Source organism: Stegostoma tigrinum, chromosome 2, assembly GCF_030684315.1.
Source record: "Stegostoma tigrinum isolate sSteTig4 chromosome 2, sSteTig4.hap1, whole genome shotgun sequence".
Lineage (NCBI taxonomy): Eukaryota > Metazoa > Chordata > Chondrichthyes > Orectolobiformes > Stegostomatidae > Stegostoma > Stegostoma tigrinum.
Genome location: NC_081355.1, coordinates 92,326,601 through 92,351,651, shown reverse-complemented (window position 1 = coordinate 92,351,651; position 25,051 = coordinate 92,326,601). Strand labels below are relative to the sequence as shown.

General features: G+C 40.2%; 1 protein-coding gene across 1 annotated transcript in view; it reads left to right on the top strand.

Moving 5' to 3' along the window:
- znf830 (zinc finger protein 830) overlaps positions 1 to 25,051 on the top strand; it is a 46,153-nt gene that overhangs the window by 7,733 nt on the left and 13,369 nt on the right. Inside the window, exons 5-8 of the mRNA XM_059655535.1 lie at positions 5,204 to 5,403; positions 21,734 to 21,821; positions 22,500 to 22,563; positions 22,761 to 22,841. Of these exons, the coding sequence (XP_059511518.1) occupies positions 5,204 to 5,403; positions 21,734 to 21,821; positions 22,500 to 22,563; positions 22,761 to 22,841 (433 nt within the window). The remainder of the gene's footprint in view (positions 1 to 5,203; positions 5,404 to 21,733; positions 21,822 to 22,499; positions 22,564 to 22,760; positions 22,842 to 25,051) is intronic.

The window sequence follows — 25,051 nt, the reverse complement described above, 5'->3', positions numbered from 1 at the left end:
GTATCTGAAAATTGATTGGGATCGAGACAGTGATCAATCAGTGGCTGAGCTCCACAGCCTTTTGGGGCTGAGAATGCTAATGATTCGTTGTTCTCACAGTGAAGAAATTCTTCCTCATTTCAGTCCTAATGTGGTTCACAAGTGTGAATAATCCTTGGGGATTAGGAAAATGCTGTCCTTACCTGGTCTGGCCCTCATGTGACTCCAGACCCAAGCAATGTATTTGATACTTAACTGCCCTCTGAAATGGTTTAACAAGATATGCAGTTGTATCAAACCACTGAAAAGTCTCAAAACAGGAATGAAACCACTAGGCATCAACAAAGGTACTAAAAATGACAATGGCAAATCCAGCTTTGTCAACCTGCAAAGTGTTCCTTAGCAACATCTGGGGCTAGTTCCAAAAATGGGAGCGATATCATTACACTGATGTGTCAAGCAAAAGTCTCTCAGAGTAAACCCGACAGAATCATACCTTGCACACGCCTAGATCACACTGTCGCCATGCCTAGGTATATCCTATTCCATTGGCAGGACAAACCGAGAGACACTTGGCCTCACTGGTGCAGCGGAGGCCACATTTGGGAGCAGCGGATGCAGTAGACCACATTAACAAATGTGTGGGTGAACATCTGTCTGGTGGAACGTTTTTGCGTCTTTGGATGGACGTGAGGGGGGTGGTGTAGGGGCACATGTAGAACGTCCTGCGGTTGCAGGGAAAGATGCCGGGAGTGGTGCGGATGAGGGAGTCATGGAGAGAGCGGCCCCTACGGAAGGCAGATAGAGGTGGGGAGCGAAATATATCCTTGGCTGTGGGGTCAGATTGCAGGTGGCGGAAGTGGTGGAGAGTGATGCGTTGAATCGGAGGCTAGTAGTGTGGTACATGAGGTGATCCGCTAATGTGGCCTATTGCATCCGCTGCTTCAGATGTGGCCTCCTTCACATCAGTTAGACCAAGCAGATGCTCAGAGACCACTTTGTATAGCACCTGCGCTTAGTTCGTAACAAACGACAACACTTTCCGGTTGCGAACCACTTCAACTTCGCCCTTCCACTCCCTGGATGACATGTCCATCCTGGGCCTCCTCTAATGCCACAGTGACGCCACCCAGAAACTGGAGGAGCAGCCTTTGGAGTCTGCAACCCAATGGTCTCAATGTGGATTTTACTAGCTTCAAAATCTCCCCACCCCTGGCCTCATCCTATAACCAACCCTCCCTCTTGTCCCTGCTTCCTTGACCTGTCGTCTTCTCTCCCGCCTAACCGCTCCTCCCACCTCGCTGACCAAGCCCCACCACTACTTACCTGAACTCACTCAGGGGGAGGTGGTGGCTTAGCGTTATTATCACTGGGGACCACGTTTCAAATCCTGCCATGCAGATGGTGGAAATTGTTAATTCCAGATATTTGTTAAATTCAATCTAATGATGACCATGAATCTATTGTCAATTGTCGCAAAATCCCACCTGGTTCAATAATGTCCTTTAGGGGAGGAAACTACCATCCTTACCTGGTCTGGCCTACATGTGACGCCAGACTCTCAGCAACGTGGTTGACTCTCAACTGCTCTCTGGTCAATTAGGGATGGGCAGCAAATGCTGCCTAGCCAGTGACGCCCTTGTCCCATGAACGGATAAAGAAAGAAAACCTATCAATATCCCACCCAACCTCCCTAGCCCCTCTGATCCCAACCTCTCTGACCTGTCTGTCTTCTATCCCACCTATCCGCACCTCCCACCTCACTGACCACCACTGCCTACCTGCACTCATCATCACCATACCACCTACTTTCCCCAGCCCCACCCCTACTCTCTCTCTATTTATTTCGGAGCCCCCTTGCCTCTCCCCCATTTCTGAGGAATGGTCCTGATCCGAAACATCAGCTTTCCTGCTCCTCTGATACTTCCTGGCCTGCTGAGTTCCTTCAGCTCCACACTGTGTTATATTTGTTTTTCTGCTGTCTGAATTCTCATTAAGTCATGCTGCCAGCCCCCTCACAAGCTAGTTTAAAGCAACCCACCACCCAAATCCTAAAAGAACTAGCAAATCTCCCTTTGGGAAAATTAGCCCCGGTCCTACTAAAATGTAATCCTTCCTTCTTATATAGGTCCTTCCTGCCCCAGAACTGGTCCCAAAGTCCTGGAAACCTAAAGCCCTCCGTCCGACACTATTTTTCCAACCACAAGTTTAGTTGCCTATTTTGTTATTTCTTTACACACTGGCACATAGATCTAGGAGTAACTTGAGATGACTGCCTTAGAACCTATCCTTTTCATTGTCTTTCCTAGTTCCCTAAAAGCTGCTTTCAGGAGCCCATCCCCTTTTTCACCATTGTAGATCATGGTTTCTCCCCAGAACAATGTCATTGACTTGATATCCTTGACTGTTAAGCATAAAATCATGGAATGGTATTTTTACATCTGTAGAAATAGCCTATCTGTTCCTTAGCAATTGAATTACCTGCCACTTTTACCCTTTCATTCTCAACCCCTAGCCACCAGGAGTGATTCTTCAGGCATTCCTCTGATGAACCATCACCATCACCAGTATCCAAAATGGAAACAGTTCATTAGCAAGATAGATTCTGCAGACACCTGCATTATCTGTCTGGTACACCAAAACATTCTAGTAGTCACCTATTCCTTTTCTCCCTATATGTTCTTGTCCTGAGATATGACCACCTCCATAAATTTCTTACGCTTCATCTTGTGGATTGAGTCCATGCCTGTTACTCGCTTGTCACTTTCAAAAGATTCCCGTTCTTGGGAATCTATCTTTCTGATGTTTTGTCATATATTTGCACAGGGCTAAAACCTGGTTCTTCATTTCATGTAAAGAATGAATAGGGAGTTAATGGCTAGCTTGGGAGTGAAGACACCTGGGAGGGAGAAAATCAGAAACAATGTGCAGGAAAGTTGAGGTTGGGCATTATGATAAGCTAAGAAGGATAGTCTAACCTGGAGCCAGGGAAGAATTGAGTGGATGGATTATTGGCTGGCGTTCAGGTGTATCAACCTGAACAATTTGAAATCTGCTCCTCAACGTGGACCAGGGTCTGAAACTAGGACTTACACACTTTGTGGCTTAGCTCACTATCATCAGGAAACTATAAAAGTATTTGTACACCTACACTAGCAAAGTCTATAGGGAAGGCTGTTTTCTCAAGTTTGTAACTTCTAAATTGTGGACTAAGACAGGCAATGTCATATTAAAATCAATCGACAAGATCAATGTTGGAGTAGAATTTGCAATCTAAAAAGAACAGGTAAATTTATTTCAGGAACAAAAACAAAGTTGCTGGAAAAGCTCAGCAGGTCTGACAGCATCTGTGAAGGGAAAAAACAGAGTTAATGTTTCGGGTCTGGTGACCTTACCTCAGAACTGCATGGATTTGGTAAATTTATTTGACTCTGATAGCATTTATTAAATTTTCAGCATTTCTAGAAAATTTTCAAAAATATTTGAAAATGTTCCCTAGCTGTAAAAATGTAAACAATATAACCTCCAATAGGCCATATCCCATTTCCCCCATTGACTTCTAAAACTGAACTTAATTGTTCAAGGCATTTGATTAGCAAAGTTTGAAGCTTAAAATTTTGCTTGAGTCAGATGGTTTAAAATAATATTTCCAGTGCAGTTGTTATTTTTAAGCAAGGTAAATAACTTGAGTGGCAGATGGAGTTTAATATAGAGAAAGGTGAAGTGTTGCATTTTGGTTAGGCAAATCAGAGCAGGTGATAGCCTCATGGTATTATCACTGAACTGTTAATGCAGAGTCCCAGATATGTTCAAATTCCACGAAGAGAGGTGGTGGAAATTGAATTCAATAAATATCTGGAACTAAGAGTCTAATGATGACCATAAGTCAATTGCCGATTGTCAGGAAAAACCCAAATGGTTCTCTAATGTCCTATAGAGAGGGGTACTGCCATCCTTACCTGGTCTGGCCTACGTATGACTCCAGACCCACAGTAATGTGGTTGCCTCTTAACTGCCCTCTTGGCAATTATTAGGGACGGACAACAAATGCTACCCAGCAAATTTGTTCTCATCCTGTGAACAAATAAAAGAAAGAAAAATCTGTTATTACCAAACTTGACGCCGGTCACAAGTAGACAGAATACTGAAGAAGGCATTTAGTACACTTGCCTTTATTGGTCAGAGTATTGAGTGTAGGAGTTGGGAGTCATGTTGCGGTTGTGCAGGACATTGGTCAGGCTGCTTTTGAAATACTGCATTCAATACTGGTCTCACTGCTATACGAAAGATGTTTCTAAACTTGAAAGGGTTCAGAACAGATTTACAAGAATGTCGCAGGGGTTGGAAGGTTTGAGCTCTAGGGAGAGCTGAATAAGAATGGGCTATTTTCCCTGGAGTGTTGGAGGGTGAGGGCTGACCTTGTAGAGGTTTGTAAAATTATGATGGGCATGGATAGGATAAATAACCAAACTCTTTTTCCCAGAGTAGGGGAGTCCAAAACTAGGGGGCGTTGTTTTAAGATGAGAGGGTAAACATATAAAAGGGATCTAAAGGACAACTTTTTAATGCAGAGGGTAGTGTGTGTATGGAATGAGCTACCAGAGGAAGTGGTGGAGACCAGTACATTTACAACATTTAAAAGGCATCTGGTTGGGTATATGATTAGGAAGCATTTAGAGGGTTAGGGGCCAATTTATGGCAATTGGGATTGGACTAATTTGGGATATCTAGTCGGCATGGATAAGTTGAAGCGAAGGGTCTGTTTCTGTGCTGTACATCTCTATGACTAGAATTTCTGTAATAAGTTGCAAGTGACGATTGAGGTCCAGTTTTTTTGTTTAAGATTGTTTGCAGGAGTCTTTTTACTATAAAGTACCTCATGTTTTGGATTATAATGAAATAAGGTCATGGGAAATGACAGGAAATTCAATGATTTTTTTTCTTGAATCTGTCTTTAAAGGGACTGCAAAAATAAACTTACAAAAAAATGTTGTAAAGAGTCAGTGGGTTCAGACACTACCAAGAAAAGTATAGGGGTAGATTCATTTTTGGTTTCTGAAAGGGAATTCAATAATTTCTGCCTTGAATGTGTTAGCTGGAGGGCAAAATTTGCTGTGTTACAAGGAAAGAACCAGGGAGTGGATCTATATAATAACATGGGCTCAATGGTCTGGATGGCTCCTTTTTATGTTGTGATGATTTTATCACTCACTGTTTCTCCCAGGTTACCACCTGATTTTATTAGTCCCGTGAACAAAGTCTCTCAACAGCCAAAATCTTCACAGCATTCTGGACTTGGATTATCCGTTATTGGTTATGAAGAAGATAGCGATGACATGGTCAAAGAAGCCAAGAAAGGAATTGTGGCCCACTCAGTCCCTCCAGCACCAATGGAACCACAGGCTGGCCATGGTCTACCTGCTGGTAAGCAATATTCTGACAACTGTGGTGATATTCCTTCTTTAAACATTGATCATGTTGACACAATTATTTTGGGAATATTGTGCAATTAGAAAATTGGAATACTATTATTCGCTTAATTGGGCATTGGTACTGTTAGTCAAATAATTCTATTTGTACCTGAAAATTAAATTCACCCATCCTGCACAGTTTATACCAAGCTGTCTTTTATGTATAACAGGAAGTTTTTAGCGTTCTGTAGATTTTTAGCATAACTTTTTAAGCAAACATATCAAGACATTCTGTTGTATAAAATTTCAGAAACTGGATATCATCTAACAAGTCACTGATTTTCGTTGTCATGGAAGTTCTTTACTTCGTGCCTCCTTGATAAAGGAGATAAATGATTCCTCAACTGGGAAAGGTGTTAGATTTTGCGAGTATTTAGTTGATGGTAGTTCAGGATAGGAAAATTTCAAACCTCCAGTCTTTGAGTCAATTACTTTAAGTTCAGATACTGCGTTCTGGTTGAATAGGAAATATATCTGATGAATTTCTTTCTTACTACTACTAGATTTGATCCTAAACCCTAAAGAAAAATATTAGTGCCTAAATGTAGTGATTAACTTGGCTTCTCATAAAGATAGTGGTTTTGTGGTAATGTGTTTGAAGCCTGATCTCATGCTGTATATACGTAGATTCTAAGTGCAGCTGGTGAAACTAAAATTCAACTTAAATCTGGAATGTATAAGAAAATGTTAGCTTCAGTTATGGTGATCATGGCAGCTATTATTGATTATTGTAAAAGCCCATTGACCTTGAAGAAGGAAAGCTGCCATCCTTACCTAGTTGGTCCTATGTGTGATTGTTATGGGTCTCCAATGCTGCTGAACTGCCCACTGAAATGGCTGAGCAAACCACCTAGTTCAAGGCATTTAAGATGGTCAACAAATGCTGACATTGCCAGTAGTGTTAATATCCTATGAAAGAGTAAAATAAAAAGACTGTGGGCTTTGTATATTTAAAAAGAAACACAGTCAACGAATTGCTTTACAGCATTGTTGTAATTCAAGTAATTCTTTTTAATATTTTGTAGGATCAGGACATCACTGGCTGGAATTTGTTGCTTGTCACTAATCAGCCTTGAGAAAATGGTGGTGAACTGCCTTCTAGAAGTGTTGCATTCATGTTGTGTCTGTGCATCCACAGTGCTGATAGAAAGGAGTTCCGGGAAAAGATCATAAGATAGAGGAGCAAGAATAGGCCATTCAGTCCATCATATCTGCTCCACCATCACTGAGATCATGGCTGAACTGATAATCCTCAACTCCACTTTCCTGTCTTGTGTCTGTAATTCTCAGTTCCTTGAGATAATAAGGTATAGTGTTGGATGAACACAGCAGGCCAAGTGGCATCATAGGAGCAGGAAAGCTGAAGTTTCGGGCCTAGACCCTTGGCCCGAAACACCACTTTCCTGCTCCTCTGATGCTGCTTGGCCTGCTGTGTTCATCCAGCTCTACACCTTGTTATCTCAGATTCTCTGGCATCTGCAGTTCCTATTATCACATCCTCAACTCCTTTTACTGGTTAAAAATCTCTCTGTCTTGATTTTTATGAGCAGAGACAGACAGCCAAACCAAATCAGCCTTTCTGCTTCTGTATTGGAAAAATTAAAACCTTTAAATACAATCAAAATTGACCCCACACATTCCAAACTAGTCTTTCTGAATAACCAATCCAAGGCTTTGTGAATAATCAATTCTTGACACCGGTTTGTGTCTTAAACAATGTAATGAAGTTAACAGAGCAAAAATTAAACAAAGTAATCTAATTGGTCTACGTTCTCTGCCCAAAAAACATTGTTCTTTTACAGCTCCCCCATTCTCACAAAAAACGGACAAACACACAGTTGTGGGATAGCTAAATAAAAAAAGACAAAACTGGCAGATTACTTAAGTAAGTTATTTTCATGATATGTTGTTCCTCGGGTTAGTTTCTTGGTTGCATCGATCAGATGTACCCTAGAACTTTGTAGGAAGCTAGGGAAGTGATTGATGGACCCCTTGCTGAGATAATTGTACCGTCAATAGCCATAGGTGAGATGCTAGAAGACTGCAGGTTGACCATCATCAGGCGACTATTTAAGAAAGGTGGTTAAAAAATGGCAGGGGACGGTAGACTACTGTGCCTGACATCAGTGATGGGTTAGTTGGCGGACAGACAGACAGAGGGCATGGTACTAAAGAAGACACTAGCAACACTACCCTGCATCAAAAATATAACAGAAATAATACCCAGTTACCACAGACCATATAAACCTACATCACCACGCCATTGTGTCAAAGACTAAAGACCCCATACTGGCAGTAAACAGGACTAACGTGATATACAGAATCCCATGCAGCTAGTGCAATAAACATTACATTGGACAAACGGGGAAGAAACTGACAACCAGCTGGCAGTAAAAAGACAGGACAAATATTCACTTGTCTCTATATACACAGACAAAGAGGGCCACAGACCGGGACAAGTGAACAACATACGTGCAAGGGAATTTTTGGAAGCCTGGTTCTCAACACAGGACCTCATTAACAAACGCACAGAAATAGCTGCCATGTGCAGACAATTGCCAAAAAAAACAGAACCGGAAATGACAAGACTCACCACACTAGAGGATCATATAAATTCGGAATGGAGCAGAACACCAACACTTCGTTTTAAGGTCAAACTAATGATTTTGCCTCGACTGGTAAAGAAACATCTGCACACCATACAACAACCGGCTCAGCGAGCTAACGAACAACTGCATCCACAACCCGAGCTACAAATTTGTGCTAAGACTTTCATAAGGCATTCAACAAGGTTCTGCATGATAGATTACCAAGGTTAGATCACATGGAATGCAGGGAGAGCTAGCCATTTAGATGTAGAACTGGCTTGAAGGTAGATGGCAGGGGGTTGTGGTTGAAGGTTGCTTTTCAGGCTGGAGGCCTACGATCACCAGTGTGCCGTACATCCAGGCCTTGCCTCATGAGCAAACAAAAGCTTGTTGGTCTTTTTTCCTTATAACAAAAACTGTTACCCACAGTTCACAACTCCAAACTAAAATTTATAAAAGAATAAAGCAAAAATGACAAAAAAATCAGCAAGTGTTCTCATGTAACCTTGAATATTCTTAACAACCCAGCCTGAATAGCTCTCTTCCAAAAATTCCCTTGCAGTAAAGGATTCTTTAGATCCACTGCCCCCTGAGGGAAGAAATTCCTCCTTATTTCTGCCTTAAAAGGGCGATCCCATATTCCATGATTATGCCGTCTGGTCCTAGACCACAAGGGTATACAATGCTCCTGCATCTACCCTGTCAAGTTCCTGAAGAATCTTGTTCTGTTTCAGTGAAGTCTTTCCTCATTCTTTGACATTCCAATGAGTAAGGGCCTAACCTACTTAACCTCTCCTTACGGCACACTTCCTCCATACCTGCTGTCAGCGTAATGAATTTTTCTGGTATTCTGAAAAAGCCATACCAGTCGCGCTCTCGCTTTCTCGGTCTCTTGGTCTCGCTGTCTCGCTCTTCCCCCTCCCCAGAAGCTGTCAGACCTGCTGAGTTTCTCAAACATTCTCTGTGTTTGTTTTGAACCTCCTTTAGATTGCCTCCAATGCCAGTAATCTTTCCTTAGATCAGGCTTCCAAAACTGTTCACAGTATTGTTGAGCCAGCAACAGTGAAGTAATGATGACATAGTCCCTAGTGAATTATTGTCCTGTATTGTAAATAGATTTGGTCTAGTTAAAGAATTTTGAGTACATAAGTTTGTATTTCACTAGCCAAAGTTTGTTCACTTAAAGCATAGGCTTTGTGAAATAAAACTTGGTCATGCAAGTTTATATCTATTCTGCCTTTGATATCTTACGTATTAATAAACAAGCCTTAGCTTGTACCTGAATCTGATATAGCTCAATAGTGCTAATCTCTTAATGCCATAGATTCGCAAAATACAAAGATGGTATACCTTCTAGCCTTTCATTTTATTGCCTGTGTAATATGAAGTAAACACTGCAGTGAATAACTTTCAATTATTTCATTGGACAACGAATGATTTGAAATTGTTGGCTGGTTCTTTCTCATTCTGCTGTATGTGGATGACATAAAAGACAGGCTCTGTGTCAATAGTTCTGTCTTGTCAATAGATGGCCAACATTTTGCTTGTGGTCTTTCACAGATATTAACTAACATGGAAGGGAAACAAGGCACGAGAAAGGTGGTGTATCTTTGGAACTGTCTATTCTTTGCCTCATTGAAGAGGTGTTTTGAGCTGGATATTCAGAAAGTATAGTGAATCTGTTAAAAGGCCGTCAAATTCTGATATTGTGAAATAATTCCCGTTATGGAATGTGGAATATTGTTAACTGAGAGCAGGTCGTATACACAAATATATGGAGAGGAAACTGGACGAAGCCAGTTGTCCTCTTGAATCTGCTCTAGCATTAAATAAGATCATAGCTAATCTGATTGTAACCTTAAATTCATATTCTCACCTTCCCCCCCCACCCCCCCAATAAATGTTCATCCGTTTGCTGCCCAGGAATCTGTCCACTTCTGCCTTAAATATATGTAGAGACTGTGCTTCCGTCGCATTTTCAGAAAGGGTGTTCAAAAAAAGTTTTGCCTCATTCCTGGTTTAAATGGGTGATCTCTTATTTATAAACAGTGGTCCCTGGTTCTACAATCTTTCATAAGATGAAACATCTCTTTTATATCTACCCTGTTAAGACCTCTCGGATTTTATATGATTCAGCCAAGTTACCTCTTACACTTTTAAACTCCAGCATATACAACCTTCACATGCGACATATTCACTACCATATGCAACCTATAGTCCGTCCAACCTTTCATCATTAGACAGCTCACTTTTTCCATGTATTGGTATGGTAAACCTTTTCTGAACTAGTCCAGTGTATATACATTCTTAGACAAGGAAATCAATGCTATATACAGTATTCCAGATATGGCCTCTCAAGTGCACTGTCCCAAGTCCAGCATAAACTCCCTATTTTGTATTCAGTTGCAATAGATGATAACTTCCGGTTAGGTTTCCTAATTATTCGTTCTGCCTGCATGTTTCTTGTGATTTATACACAAGGACTGTCGGGTCCCTCAGCCTGTCAGAGCTCTGCAATCTCTGATCATTTGGATAATTTTTTTTATCCATCCTGCTAAAATGGACAATTTCACATTTTCCCACATTATACTATATTTCTAACCATGTCAATATATTTTTGTAATTTCTTGTGCCCTGTTCAGAACTTGCTTTCCTACTTATCTTTGTGTCATCAGCAAATTTGGCAGCCATACCTTCCATTTTTTTCATCCAAGTCATGAATTGTGAACAGTTGAGGCCCGAGCACTGATCCCTGTGGCACACCACTGTTACTTCTTGGTAAACATATAAATACGCCCTCTCTGTTTCCTGTTCTCAGTTTTAACATCCTTATTCAAAAAGGAAAGGAGCCAAAAAAACGTTTGTAACTGTAGGTCTGTTCGCTTAACATCTGTCTTTGGGAAAAATTTGCAATCTGTTATAAAGCATATCATAGCAGACCATTTCTCAATACATAACATAAGCAAACAGAGTCAGCATGGCTCTATGAAGGACAAATCATTCTTCGCAATTTTTTTTACATTTCTCTGAGAAAGTAACAAACATGATAGATCAAAGGGGAACCAATGTATATTTGGATTTGCAAAGGGCATTCGAAAGTTACCGCATTCTAAAACTACTTGATTTAAGAGCCCATGGTGTTGGGAGTAGTATATTAGGATAGATAGAGAATTAGTTAACCAGTAGAAGATAGTAAGTTTGGAAAACGGGTCATTTACAGGATGGCAGCCTGTACATTGTGGAGTGCCACAGGGTTTGGTGCTGTTGATGCAATTGTTTACAAAATAGATTAATGACATGGACACAGAAGTGAATGTACTATCACCGAGTTTTAGGTGAAAAGGCAAGTCGTAAGGATGACCTAATGAGTCAACAGAGGGATATAGACAAGTAAAGTAAGTGTGCAAAACGTTAGCAGCTGGAATATTATGTAGGAAATTGAGAGGTCATGCACTTGAGAAGAATAGAAGAACAGTTTACTACTGCAGGCAATGATTGGGGATCTTAGTGCACATATAATAAGCTAACATCTAAGTTCAGTTTATAGTAGGAAGGTAAATGAAATGATGACTTTCATCTCAAAGGGAATGAAGTATGGAAGTAAGGAGGTCTTGCTAAACTGTACAATGCACTAGTCAGGATATACACTCAATACTATGAGCGGTTTTCGTTCCCTAATCTAAGGGAAGTTTTACTAGCATGGAGACAGTACAGAGAAGATTTGCTCGGTTGATTCCAGTAAGGAAAGTGAAAGGACAGTGCTGAAGATAAGGGAGCAATCTGTGTTGCTGACTAGGCTGAGTTCAGGAAAGAAATTAGTTGATTTCTTTCCACCCTTTAATACGATGCATCCTTTCAAGCTTATTGAAAAGAAAATTGATATCGGTGATTTTCTTCAAAGAAGGACTGAAGTTATTTGGCTCCAGGATTTAATCAGGACTGCCTACATGTGCTTTTCTACATGAATTATTGTTAATAAGAGCAAGACAATATTATGATCTGGAAATACACAGGTAATATGATACTTGTGGATCTCATAAGGATTAACAAAGTAAATTATGGGAATTTGGTGAAACAATTTGTAAAATGATACAATAACAATTCTTTTAAAGTGAATGGAAACAAGAGCAAGCACTTGGATCAGATCAGTATCGGTCAGATCTAGCCTGTCTCGCATGACCCCCTACTTGAATCCATGCAATCAGGTTTGAATTCTCATTGCAAACTTTCCTGAAAATTTCTTTTGCATCTCTTGTCTAAAAGCATGTATCTGTTTAAGACAATAAGACAAGGAGCAGAAGTAGGCCATTCAGCCCCTCAAGTCTGCTGCACCATTCAGTGGTAATCTTCTGACTCCACTTTCCTGCCTTTTCCCAGATGCCTCAATTCCCTTTCTCATTAAAAATGTGACTGTCTTGGCCTTGAATACACTTAACTCAGCTGTTTGTACTAAGGAATTCCGTAGATTCACTACCCTCTGAAATAAGAAATTTCTCCTAATTTCTCTCTTAAATGGGTGACCCCCCATGTTCTAAGATTATGCCTTCTGATCCTAAACTCTCCCGCAGAGGGAAACAACTTTTCTGGCTGTCTAGTGTCAAGTCTCCCAAGAATTTTCTATATTTCGATATGGTTGCCTCTCATTTTTCTATAATCCAAAGATACAGGCCCAATGTACTCAACCTCTTCTCATAAGACGTTGCTTCCTTGCCTGGTATCAACCTAATGAACCTATTCAGGACTGTCCCTTGTGCCCGTACATCTTTCCTTCGATAGGTGGCCCAAAACTGTTTGCAGTATTCCCACTGTAGTCTGATTAGCACCTTGTATAATTTTAGAAAACCGTCCCACTTTTCTGCTGTATTTCTTTTTCTTAAAAAAAAATCCAACATTCTATTTGTCTTCCCTACTGTGTGCTGAACTTGGAAGTTTGCTTTTTGTAGTTCATGGACAAAGAATCTGAAATCTCTCTGTTCCATAACTTGCTGCAGTTTTCCTCCATGTATACAATATTCAGCTCCTCTGCTCTTCCTACCATATTGCATAACCTCACTTAATTTTTCTGTAGCCCTCTGCAGACTCGTGTGGCTTCCTAGCCATTTGCCTTCCCACCTATTTTTGTATCATCTGTAAACCTGGCTATAGTACATTCAGAGATAGTTGGAACTGCAGATGCTGGACAATCTGAGATAAAGATTTCTGAAGAAGGGTCTAGGCCCAAAACATCAGCCTTCCTGCTCCTCTGATGTTGCTGGGCTTGTTGTGTTCATCCAGCTCTACACTTTGTAATCTACAGTACATTCACATTTCTCAGCCAGTTCATTAAAATATATTGCAAATAATTGTGGGCCAAGCACTGATTCCTGTGGCACACCATTAGTCACAGGTTACCCTTATCCCAACTCTTTGTTTTCTAATAGTTAACCAGTTCTCAGCCCATGTTCATATGCTACCTTCAATACCATGGGCTCTGATTAATTAGCCTAGTGTGTGGTACTTTATCAAGCAGCCTCTAAAAACCTAAGTTTAGTATAGTCATTGCTTTCCTTTCATTTGTTTGTTACCCCCTCAAAAGAATTCCAGTACATTTGTCAGGCATGTTTTCTCTTCATGGCATTGTGACTGTGTTTGATCATTTAATGTACACCTAAATGCTCTGCTCATGTGTCCTTATAATAGACTGTAACATTTCACCCCAAAAACTTGCCTATGAATTACCTGTTTTAGTCAATTTCGATTTTTAAGTAAAGGTATTACTTTGGCAGTTTTCCAATCCTCTAGGACATTACAAAAACAAGGATTCTTGGAAGATTCCTGCCAATGAATACACTGTCTCTGTAACTACTCCCTGTACCAATCTAGGATTCATCCAGTCACATTCAGGCAACTTACCAGTCTTTAGTCTCATTACTTACCCTAGCACTTTTTTCTAGTGATAGTTCCTATATACTCTGCTCATTTTGCCCCATGAATATTTAGTAATATTGGAATGCTATTAGTGTCTTCTACTGTGAAGACTGATGCAAAATATTTATGAAATTCTTCTGCCATTTCCTGGATCTCCATTATTATTTCCCAATCTCATTCTCTTAGGGTCTTATATTCACAGTGGCTTCTCTCTTCCAGTTTATGTATTTAAAGAAACTTTAGCTGCCAGCCTGTATATTACTTGCATGTTCAGCATTAATGTTTATTTTCTATTCCCTTTATTATTTTTGGATTGTGTTTTGTTTGTTTTTAAAACTTACGCAATACTGTGCAGTACCGCTAATCTTGACCAATGTATTTTTTCTTTCAGTTTGATGCTCTTCTTTATTAACCCTTTTGACTTAGCCCCGCTCATAGAATACTTCTTCCTTACTGGAATCTGTATTTGCTATGAGCCATGAGCTATTTTCTTAAACATTCACCATTGTTACTTGGCCCTTTGGCAACTAAACTCCTTTTCTGGTCCACTGCAGCTAGCTCTGCCCTCATTCCTTTGTAGTTATCATCATTTAAGCTTATTTCCAAACCAGTTGCTTCCCTCTCAAACTGAATGCTAAATTCTACCATGTTATGGTTATTATTTTGAAGGTGATCTTGTGTGCTGACATCATTTATTAAACCTGCTTCTTTACATGTCACTAGATACATATTAGCCTGATCCCTAGTTGGATCTACAACATATTCTAGAAAATTGTCACACATACATTCTATGAATTCTTCTGCGTGGCTTCCTCTGCCAATCTGACTATCCCAGTCTTTACAAAGTTCCCAATGATTAATGCCTTTGTTACATGCCCTCGTTATCTTCTGATGATTCTTTGCCCTAGCTACTGTGACCAGGCCTGTAGTCTACTCCTATTCTAACCAATGTCATCTTGTATCTTACCTCCACCTGTATGCTGTCAAACTTATTCCATCCTGTACCAACAATGCTACCTAAGTGCCCTGTCCTTCCTGCCTGTCCTGTCAAAAAGTCATATTAACCCTGAATTTTAGTTCACAGTTTTGATCTCTGTAACCATATCTCCATAATGCCTATAAGATCATACACATTAACTTGTATTTGTGCAGTTAATTCATCCATATTGTTTGACAGTTATACATGTTCATATGAGCAGGAGTCATAGACCTGTCTCCATGCTGTAAAAATCTATAACTCCTGCAGAGAACAGTATCTATCCCCTTAACTAATCTGCCCCCTGACTGAACTATTTTCTATTTCCTCCTCTACCTGAATGGGCCCCTGTACCAAGGTGCATAGTCAGTTTGCTCATCATCCTTGCAGTCCGCACGCTCGTCTGCACAGCTTGCAAGAGCCTTACAACTGAACTGTCCCAACAGTTGCTGGAGCCAAAGCTTATAGCCCCTGCGCCCTCATTTCTGCCTCACCTGCAGTCACAGGCAACCTGCAGTTGCTGATGACAGACTGGTTTTTAATGACCAGTTCAGGGGTGTGTGCCTATCCTCTGAAGCAAAGTATCCAGGTAAATTTCCCCTTCCCTAAAGTGTCAGTGTCTTCAACTGAGATCTGAAGTTCCTCGAGATGCAAACATTTACTCCAGGTGAGTTCACTCTAGATCAGATTAGTGTTTCTTTTCATTCATGCTAAGTGGGAGTCACAGGCTAGGCCAGCATGCATTGACCAATCCCTCATTGCCCTGAGGGAAGATATGAGTCAACCACTTTGTTCTGGGTCTGGAATTTCATGTAGGCCAGACCTGGTAAGGCTGGGAGATTTCCCTCCATAAAGCACATTTGAGAACCAGATGGGTTTTTTCCCCCCAACAATCAGCAATGATTTCATGGTCTTAATTCTAGATTTTTGCTTAAAGTGAATTCAAATTCATCTGTCATGTTGGGATTTGAACCTAGGCCTGTGAATTAACAGTCTAGTAGCTATAATGTGACAAAGCCCGACAAAGCTTTCATGTATTGCAGCAACACCATCACCAAACTTGCCATCACTATCATATTTCTAACTTAAAAACCAATTCCTTAAGAGTCTCTACACTTCACTGTACTAATTTTTTTTTGTAAACTAAAAGGAAAGGAAATTTTAACAGTTTCAATGAAACTCTTAAGCATTTATTTCTAAGGAAAGAAGGAAGAAGAACTGCAGACCAAAGCACAAACTAAAGATCTTACTTTTACTTAAAGAACTAGAAATATTCACTACTCCAACTTGCGCATGAGTTTCTTTCCCTGCACTCATGATATGCTGTTACCTGCGTTCTTGTACTACTGCGCCTGCCATTGGAAATGGACTTTCTTTGTCGGCCTTATCGAACTATGATATAAATTTGTACAAGTCTATTTGTAGGAAGGCAGAATGTTGCAGTTGCTATCAAAACTAAAGGTACAAACTTTGGAAATTCTCAGATCATGAATAATATAGTTTAGGAAATAAAAAAGAATGTTGTTGTTTATGGCGTATAAGTAAAAGCAAAGTAGTGAAGATGCTGAAGATCTGAAATAAAAACAAATGTTGGACAAACTTATGTGGAGAGAAAAGCAGAGTTAATGTTTCAAGCCCAGTGTGAAATCTTCAAAAATCATCTAATATATTGAGTAAAAAATAAATCTGAATAGAATGAAATATGGAAGTAAAGAGTATCACAGGCCTTTGGTGAAGCCACATTTGGAGTGGTGTGTACAACTTTGGTCTAATTTGAAATATGAAATTATTGCATTAGAAGCAGTCAAGAGAGGATTCCCTTTTAATCATTCCAGGGACATTGAGTTTATCTTGTAATAAAAGTTTGAGAAATTGGGCCTATAGCCATTTGAGTTTAGAAGAATGAGAGGTGATTTTTCCTAAAATCTATAAGATCCTGAGGGTACTAGATGTACTGGATACATTGAAGAAAGTTCTGCAAGTTGAGAAAGACTAGAATGAGGGGATAGTGTTAAGAATAAGAGGTCTCTCTTTTAAGACCTGGATGAGTAGGATTTTTTTCTGAGGATCACTGGTCTGTGGAATTCTCTTTGTCAGAAAGCAGTGGAAGCTAGGCCATTGAATTTGTTGAAGACAGAGTGATAGAGATTTTTAGTAGACAAGGGAGCCCATGGTTCTGGTTGGCAGACAGGAAAACAGAGTTAGAACCACAACCAGATCAGCCTATTGAATGGCTGAGCAGACTTGAAAAAGCCAAATGGCCTATTGCTTCTCCTGAGTCCCATGTTTTCCTAACCTTTGGTTGATCACACTGTCCTAGAACATTATGTGGGTTTGAGTTCTACTCTTTTTTTAATGTTAGCTTTGTAATTCTTGGACCTGTAGTGGCATCTTTAAGCTGCAGTTCACTTTAGTCATAGGTGGTCTGTTAATTAAGGTTCAACAGCTTTACTGCTTTTTTAACTTATTCTAGAGTTCTGCCAGAAGGTCAAGAGCAAGGAGTGGTGGTTATTATTATTGACAAAACCAGTCAAACTGGAACAATTAAATAGCTGTTTATTCTGTGGAGCATATCTAACTGAAGCTATAATAATTACATATACATAAAACCTTTATTAAAATGATTGTGTGGGTAAAACACACAGGCACAAGAATGGAGTTGGAAAAAATCCAATTCCACACCACTGAGCCGGAGTCATAGAATTTGCCCCCAGTAATGCAACCTGTCACCTCTCCAGCCCAACTAATCCTATTTATCATGTCTGAGCTCATTTTCGATGTTTTGGCACGGATCCTTCCGAACCACTTGATCATCATACACCTTCTCTTGAACTCCTGAAAGTTCATTTTACATGGTGCTCTTTTTTTGCTATCATTGGTTCTTCCCCAGTTCATTCCTCTTTGTCTTAGTCTTTGTTATGACCTTTCTCTCTATACGTATAATGGCACTTCCTGTAAGGCATTTGTGGTCATATTTCCCTTTATGCTTGATCCCCACCTTCATTGTTATAACACAATGAATCTCCAACATACTATGACTTACACAGCAAAACATCTGAGAGCAATAATTTTGCTTTGTTATGGGATACAGGCATTTCTTTTCATTGCTGGCAAGATCAATTTCCCCTGAAAAGACAACAGTGACCTACTGCAATCCATTTGGTCTTGAAATGCCCATAATGCTGTTAAGAAGGGAGTTCCAGGGTTTTGATCCAGTGACAATGAAGTTGTCAATATAGTTCAAAGTCAGAATTGCATAGTTTACAGGCAAATTAGTATGTGCTAACATTCCTATGCAATTACTTCCCTTTTCTTGTACTTGGTAGAGACCACAGCTTTTAATGGTAATTGTGAAAGAGGCTTGGCAGGTTACTGCAGTGCATTTTGAATATGGCACATGGTTGCCAATCACTCAGACTGCTTCATCCAGGATATAATTGAGCTTCTCAAGTGCTGTTAAAGCCTACTCATCAAAGTAAGTGGAGCAAATCCCATCAGGCTCCTCTCTTGTGCCTTATAGATGATGGACTGGCTCTGTGAGTTGGGAAGTGAGTTACTCACCACAGAATTCCCAAACTCTAACTTGCTGATAAAAAGCAAATTACTGTGGATGCATGAGATCTGAATTAACAGCAAGTGCTGGAGAAACTCAGCAGGTCTGACAACATTTTCTAATGGAGAACTTAGGTGTAAATTTGCAGGGTCCATCATAGGTTCAATGGTGTATTAGTTGCCGAATTGATGGGGTTTAACTACTAAGCAATCTTGGAAAGCCTGGAAAATTTAAGTTGTTAGGATCTCTGAAGCAGAATAAGAAGACTTTGAGTTTTTTTTTAAAGTTATTCAATTTTTCATTGAATCAGGCTAGGTTGATATTCTTTGGTAAAGTCCTGAAATACAATGGAACTGTCTGGAATTGTTTTGGATTGTCCCATCTGGCATAATTAGTTGACTTGATTCAAACCATCATTGCCAAACATCCTGTAACCAACTGAAAACAAAGAGATCCTGCTTATCTCCTTGCAAAGGAGGAAAGTTTCTTTTCGATTTGTGCTGGGGAGTTGTGGAGTGTGCTTGTGATTACTCCCCATTACATCCTGCCTGTTTCTCCTATCTGTCCTTCTTTTAGTAGATTCAAACCCTATCAAAATGATACAAGTCCAGCCATATCAAGTAATGAGGCTAAATTAACCTCTGTTGCCCTTCCCATCTATTCCATATTTAAATGTTGGACATCAGCTTTTGAAGGCCAACGGAATTAAACTTGAGGTTTCAAAAGACGATAGACCTATACAAACACTCGCAAACTTTCCATTCAAAATTATGTAAGCAAAGGTAAAAATGAGGGAAAAACAAATTTTCTGTCTACACACAGCTGAATGTTTTTGCCTTCACCCTAATTGCAATGTGTATCTAAGGCATGCTGCAGCAAATCCAGCCCCATCTCTGCTATGATGTTTGCATAGAAATGACTCTGGAGCTGAGACTACATTCAAAATTGCGGAAGAGAGGAGGGTATTTGCAGTGTGCACAGAACTTCTACCCTACAATAGGTATGCCCAATCCGAGAACTCTGGTTTAAGGCCACAGAGTCATAGAAACAGACCCTTTGGTCCAAGTCGTCCATGCTGACGAGATAGCCTAAATTAAGCTAGTCTCATTTGCCAGCATTTGGCCCATCTAAACCCTTTTAAATGTTGTAATTTTACCAGCCTCTACCACTTCCTCTGGCAGCATATTCTATGCATGCATCATCCTCTGTGTGAAAATGTTGCCCCTCAGGTCTCTCTTAAATCTTTTCCCTCTCACTTTAAACTTATGCCGGCTATTTCTGGACTCCCCCCACCTCAAGGAAAAGACCTTGGCTATTCACCTTATCCATGCCCCTCATAATTTTATAAACCTCTATAAGGCCACCCCTCAGTCTCTGTTGCTCCAGGGAAAATAGCCCCAGTCTGTTCAGCCTCTCCTATGGTTCAAACCCTCCAACCCTAGCAAAATCCTTAGAAATCTTTTCTGGACCCTTTCAAGTTTCACAATGTCCTTCCTCTAGCAGGGCGACCAGAATTGAATGCTATGTTCCAGAAGTGGCCTAACCAATTCCTATACAGCTGCAGGATCTCCCAACTCACTTACTCAGTGCAGTGACCAATAAAGGCAAGCTTACCAAACACCACCTTCACTATCCCGTCTACCTATAACTCCACTTTCGAGGAGCTATAAACCTGCACCACAGGTCTCTTTATTCAGCAACATTCCCCAGGACCTTACAATTAAGTGTGTAAGTCCTGCCTTTCCAAAATGTAGTACCTCACATTTATCTAAACTATTGTCTATCTGCCACTCCTCGGTCCATTGGTCCATCTTGATCAAGGTCCCATTGTACTGTGAGTTAATCATCTTCGTTATCCACGACATCTCCCATTTGGTGTCATCTGCAAAATTACCTACCATAGGCAGGTTCTTTACTCGGAGAGTGGTAAGGGCGTGGAACGCCCTGCCTGCCAATGTAGTTAACTCAGCCACATTAGGGGCATTTAAACAGTCCTTGGATAAGCATATGGATAATGATGGGATAGTGTAGGTCGAGGGCCTTAGATTAGTTCACAGGTCGGCGCAACATTGAGGGCCGAAGGGCCTGTTCTGTGCTGTATTGTTCTATGTTCTATGTTCTATACCTCCTATGTTCACAACCAAATCATTTATATAAATAGCAAAATGTGGTGGACCCAGCACCATTTTAGTCTCCTAAGTGGTTTAGGAAGAAAAAAGTCTGCAGTAGTTTGACGTTGTGAGAATAATGTCCTGAAAGAAAGGGCTGTGGAAAAAATAAGAAGTACAATTTAAGAAATAACTGAGATAGTAGGAGGTAAACTTCTATGCTGTCCACTACATCTCCAATTTTGGTGTCACCTGCAAACTTACTAACCATACCTGACATAATAAGAACTGCAGATGCTGGAGAATCCGAGATAACAAGGTGTAGAGCTGGATGAACACAGCAGGCCAAGCAGCATCTTAGGAGCAGGAAGGCTGACGTTTCGAGCCTAGACCTAACCATACCTCCTATGTTCACATCCGTATCATATATATAAATAATGAAAAGCAGTGGATCCAGTGCGCATCCTTGTGTGCACTGTTGGTCACAGGCTTCCAGTCTGAAAAGCAGCCCTCCCATCACCAGCCTGCCTTCTACCTTCGAACCAGTTCTGTATCCACATAGCTAGTTCTGCCTGTATTTCTTGTGATCTAACCTTGCTAACAAGTCCATCATGCAGAACCTTGTTGAATTCCTTACTGAAGTCCACATCGGTTACACCCACCACTCTGCTCTCATCGATCCTTCTTGTTACTTCTTCAAAGAACGCAGTCAAGTTCATGAGATATGATTTCCCATGCACAAACCCATGTTAAATATCCTAATTAGGTCTTGAATTTTCAAATACATGTAAATCCTGTCCCTCAGGATCCCCTTCCAACAACTTGCCCACCACTGATATCAGGCTTACCGGTATGTTGTTCCCTGGCCTTTCCTTACCACTTTTCTTAAATAGTGACGCCACATTAGCCACACTCCAGATTTTTGGCACCTCACCTGTGGCTATCAATGTTACAAATATCTCAACAAGGTATTTCCAGCTCTTTAGTGATGCTGATAGGTCCTTAAACAGATGGTCTATCCACCCTCTAATATTGATGTCGGAACAAAGAGAAAGATAAAACACATTATAAGTGATAAAAATGAATTTTTCCATGATTTTAAGTTCATAACTTGTAATTTTTTACCTTTTTTTCATCTTTCTCCTTTTCAGACTTCTTTGATAGCACACTCGCATCTCCAGCTGTTACTCATTCTGGATCCATCCAGAAACCAGAGCAATCAGACAAGGCAATGGAAAGGTGAAAATCCTGATAGTGGTAATTATGAGCTAATTACAGACCAAGTTTAATAATTGTAGCATACATTATGAATTGTCTTAAAATGTTCTTATTATGATAAAAGAGATGCAATGCTTTTTAACCGTTTATCTATGATTAAATATGTTAAATATATGAAAATAAATTTGTACTTTAGCATTGTGCTTGTCAATTTCCTAAATTTCAAGGAAATGTGGGACTTAGGAGCAAGATAAGGCCATTTGGCCCTTGAAGTGCTCCAATGTTCCCTTAGGTGATAGGTGTTCTGCTTCTAAACCCACTTCCTAGTCTCCTCCTCCTCCCCCTACCCCACCATATCCATTCAGACCTGTGTCTGTCAATGACTTATCTAGTTCTTCCTTGAACAGATTCTGTGACAAGGGTAAGACTGGGGAAGTGAATGCTGCAGAATTTTATTTTGTATTCCATTTTATACAAGGATCAAAAATATGGGATACTACTAATTAATTTTTAAAGTGAAGGTACTTGTGTTAATGTTTTAAACAAAATTTAAATATTGTAAACATTAAGTACTTTTGCAAAATGAAAGACTCTATTGCACTTGAGCAACTGAATACTTCAGGCCACAGTTGTATTATATGTGTTGGGTTTCTGGGAATCACTCGCTTTAAGGTGATCAGGTTTGTCTTGCTGTTTTAGGAAAGATAATACAGCAGAGGCTTTACCAGAAGGATTCTTTGATGATCCAGTAAAAGATGCAAAAGCAAGTACCACAACATTTACATTATTTTGTTTGTCAAAGCTGGTGCACATATTTTAATCAAATATTCTTGTCCGTCAGTGAGATGACACTTTTTAAGGTTTCAGCCCAATAACTGTAGAGGGCAGAGAAGAGCTAGCATCTGATACCTGACCACTTCAGTGTCCTCTTATTCTTTACTGTCATATCTGATATTATAGGTGCGGAACGTAGACCCTCCGAAAGATCAAATGGACAAAGAGTGGGAGGAGTTTCAGAAAGAAATCAGACAGGTCAATACGGTGAGTCATTTTAAATGTTCCCAGCAGAGCATATTTTCTTATTGTCCTTGATGTATCTGTCACCACAGTCATGCACAATAAGATTAGACGCAGATGAAGGAAAAATAATATAGTTTGGATTATTAGACCATGAAATCAGAAGATGTAGGCCATTCAGCCAATTTTTTAGTCTGTTCTGTTACTGAGTGAGACCATGGCTATCTGATAATCATAACTGTATTTTCCTGTCTTTTCCCTATAACCTTTGATTCCCTGACTGATTAAAAATCTGTGTATCTCAGCCTTGAGTATTAATGACCCACATCGTACAGCCTTCCACAATGAAGAACTCCGCAGATTCACTACCGTCTGAGGGAAGACATTCTTCCTTATCTCTGTCTTAAATGGACAGCCCCTTGTACTGAGATTTTTCTCCTCTGGTTCTAGACTCTCACACAAGAAGAAACAATCTTTCCACATTTACCCTGCCAAGTCCCCTAAGAATGTTGTAATGTTCCAATAAGGTAACATCTCATTCTTTTAAATTCTGTTTTGTATAGACACAACTTACTCAACCTCTCCTCGTAAGATGCTCGCTTTATTCCTGGGATATGTGTACCTCTCAGGACTGCGTGTAATGCCAGTACATCTTTCCTTATATAGTTTTAGGCAAGACTTCATATGCATGTACTCCATTGCCTTTGAAATAAAGGCCAAAATTCAATTTGCCTTTCCTCTTACATGCTGAACTTATATGCTAGCTTTTTGATTTATGTATGAGGACTACCAAATATCTCTGTGCTGTAGCTTTTTTTCAGTTTTCCTCCATTTAAATAATATTCAGCTTATCTTGCTACCAAAGTAACAAAGTTCACATTATTCTTCAAGGTGAACTGTGTTTTTGCTGAATCACTTAACCTGCCTGTATCCCTCTGAAGACCCTTTGTGTTATCTTTGCCACTTGCCTTCCCACTTACTTTTGTGTCATCCACAAACTCTGTTTTCCTCATTCGTGTAATTAATATATGCAATATATTAATAAATAATTATGGCCTAAGCAGTGATCCCTGTCAGACCCCATTAGTTATAAGTTAGAACATAGAACAGTACAGCACAGAACAGGCCCTTCAGCCCACAATGTTTGCCGACCATTGACCCTCATGTATGCACCCTCAAATTTCTGTGACCATATGCATGTTCAGCAGTCTCTTAAATGACCCCAATGACATTGCTTCCACAACTGCTGCTGGCAACGCATTCCATGCTCTCACAACTCTCTGTGTAAAGAACCCACCTCTGACATCCCCTCTATACTTTCCACCAACCAGCTTAAAACTATGACCCCTCATGCTAGCCATTTCTGCCCTGGGAAATAGTCTCTGGCTATCAACTCTATCTATGCCTCTCATTATCTTGTATACCTCAATTAGGTCCCCTCTCCTCCTCCTTTTCTCCAATGAAAAGAGACCAAGCTCAGTCAACCTCTCTTCATAAGATAAGCCCTCCAGTCCAGGCAGCATCCTGGTAAACCTCCTCTGAACCCTCTCCAAAGCATCCACATCATTCCTATAATAGGGCGACCAGAACTGGACGCAGTATTCCAAGTGCGGTCTAACCAAAGTTTTATAGAGCCGCAACAAGATCTCACGACTCTTAAACTCAATCCCCCTGTTAATGAAAGCCAAAACACAATATGCTTTCTTAACAACCCTGTCCACTTGGGTGGCCATTTTAAGGGATCTATGTATCTGCACACCAAGATCCCTCTGTTCCTCCACACTGCCAAGAATCCTATCCTTGATCCTGTACTCAGCTTTCAAATTCGACCTTCCAAAATGCATCACCTCGCATTTATCCAGGTTGAACTCCATCTGCCACCTCTCAGCCCATCTCTGCATCCTGTCAATAAGTTGCTATCCTTAAAATATCCCTCTGCCCTATTCCAACTCTATCCTTTAATAGTTATTCTATTCATGCTAATATACTACTTCCAACACTTGTGCCACCATTAATTAGCTTAAATGTAGTACCTTATTTAACGCCTTGTGAAAATTCAATATATTACATCCACTATTTCCCCTTCATCTATTTTACTTGTTACCTCCACAAAGAATTCGAACAATTGTTTTTGACATGGTTTCCCTGTTGTGTCAACAAGCTGACTCAGATCATGCACTCCAGACCCCTACCACTCTCTGAGTAAAAAAGTTTTTTTCTCAAATCCCCCTCTA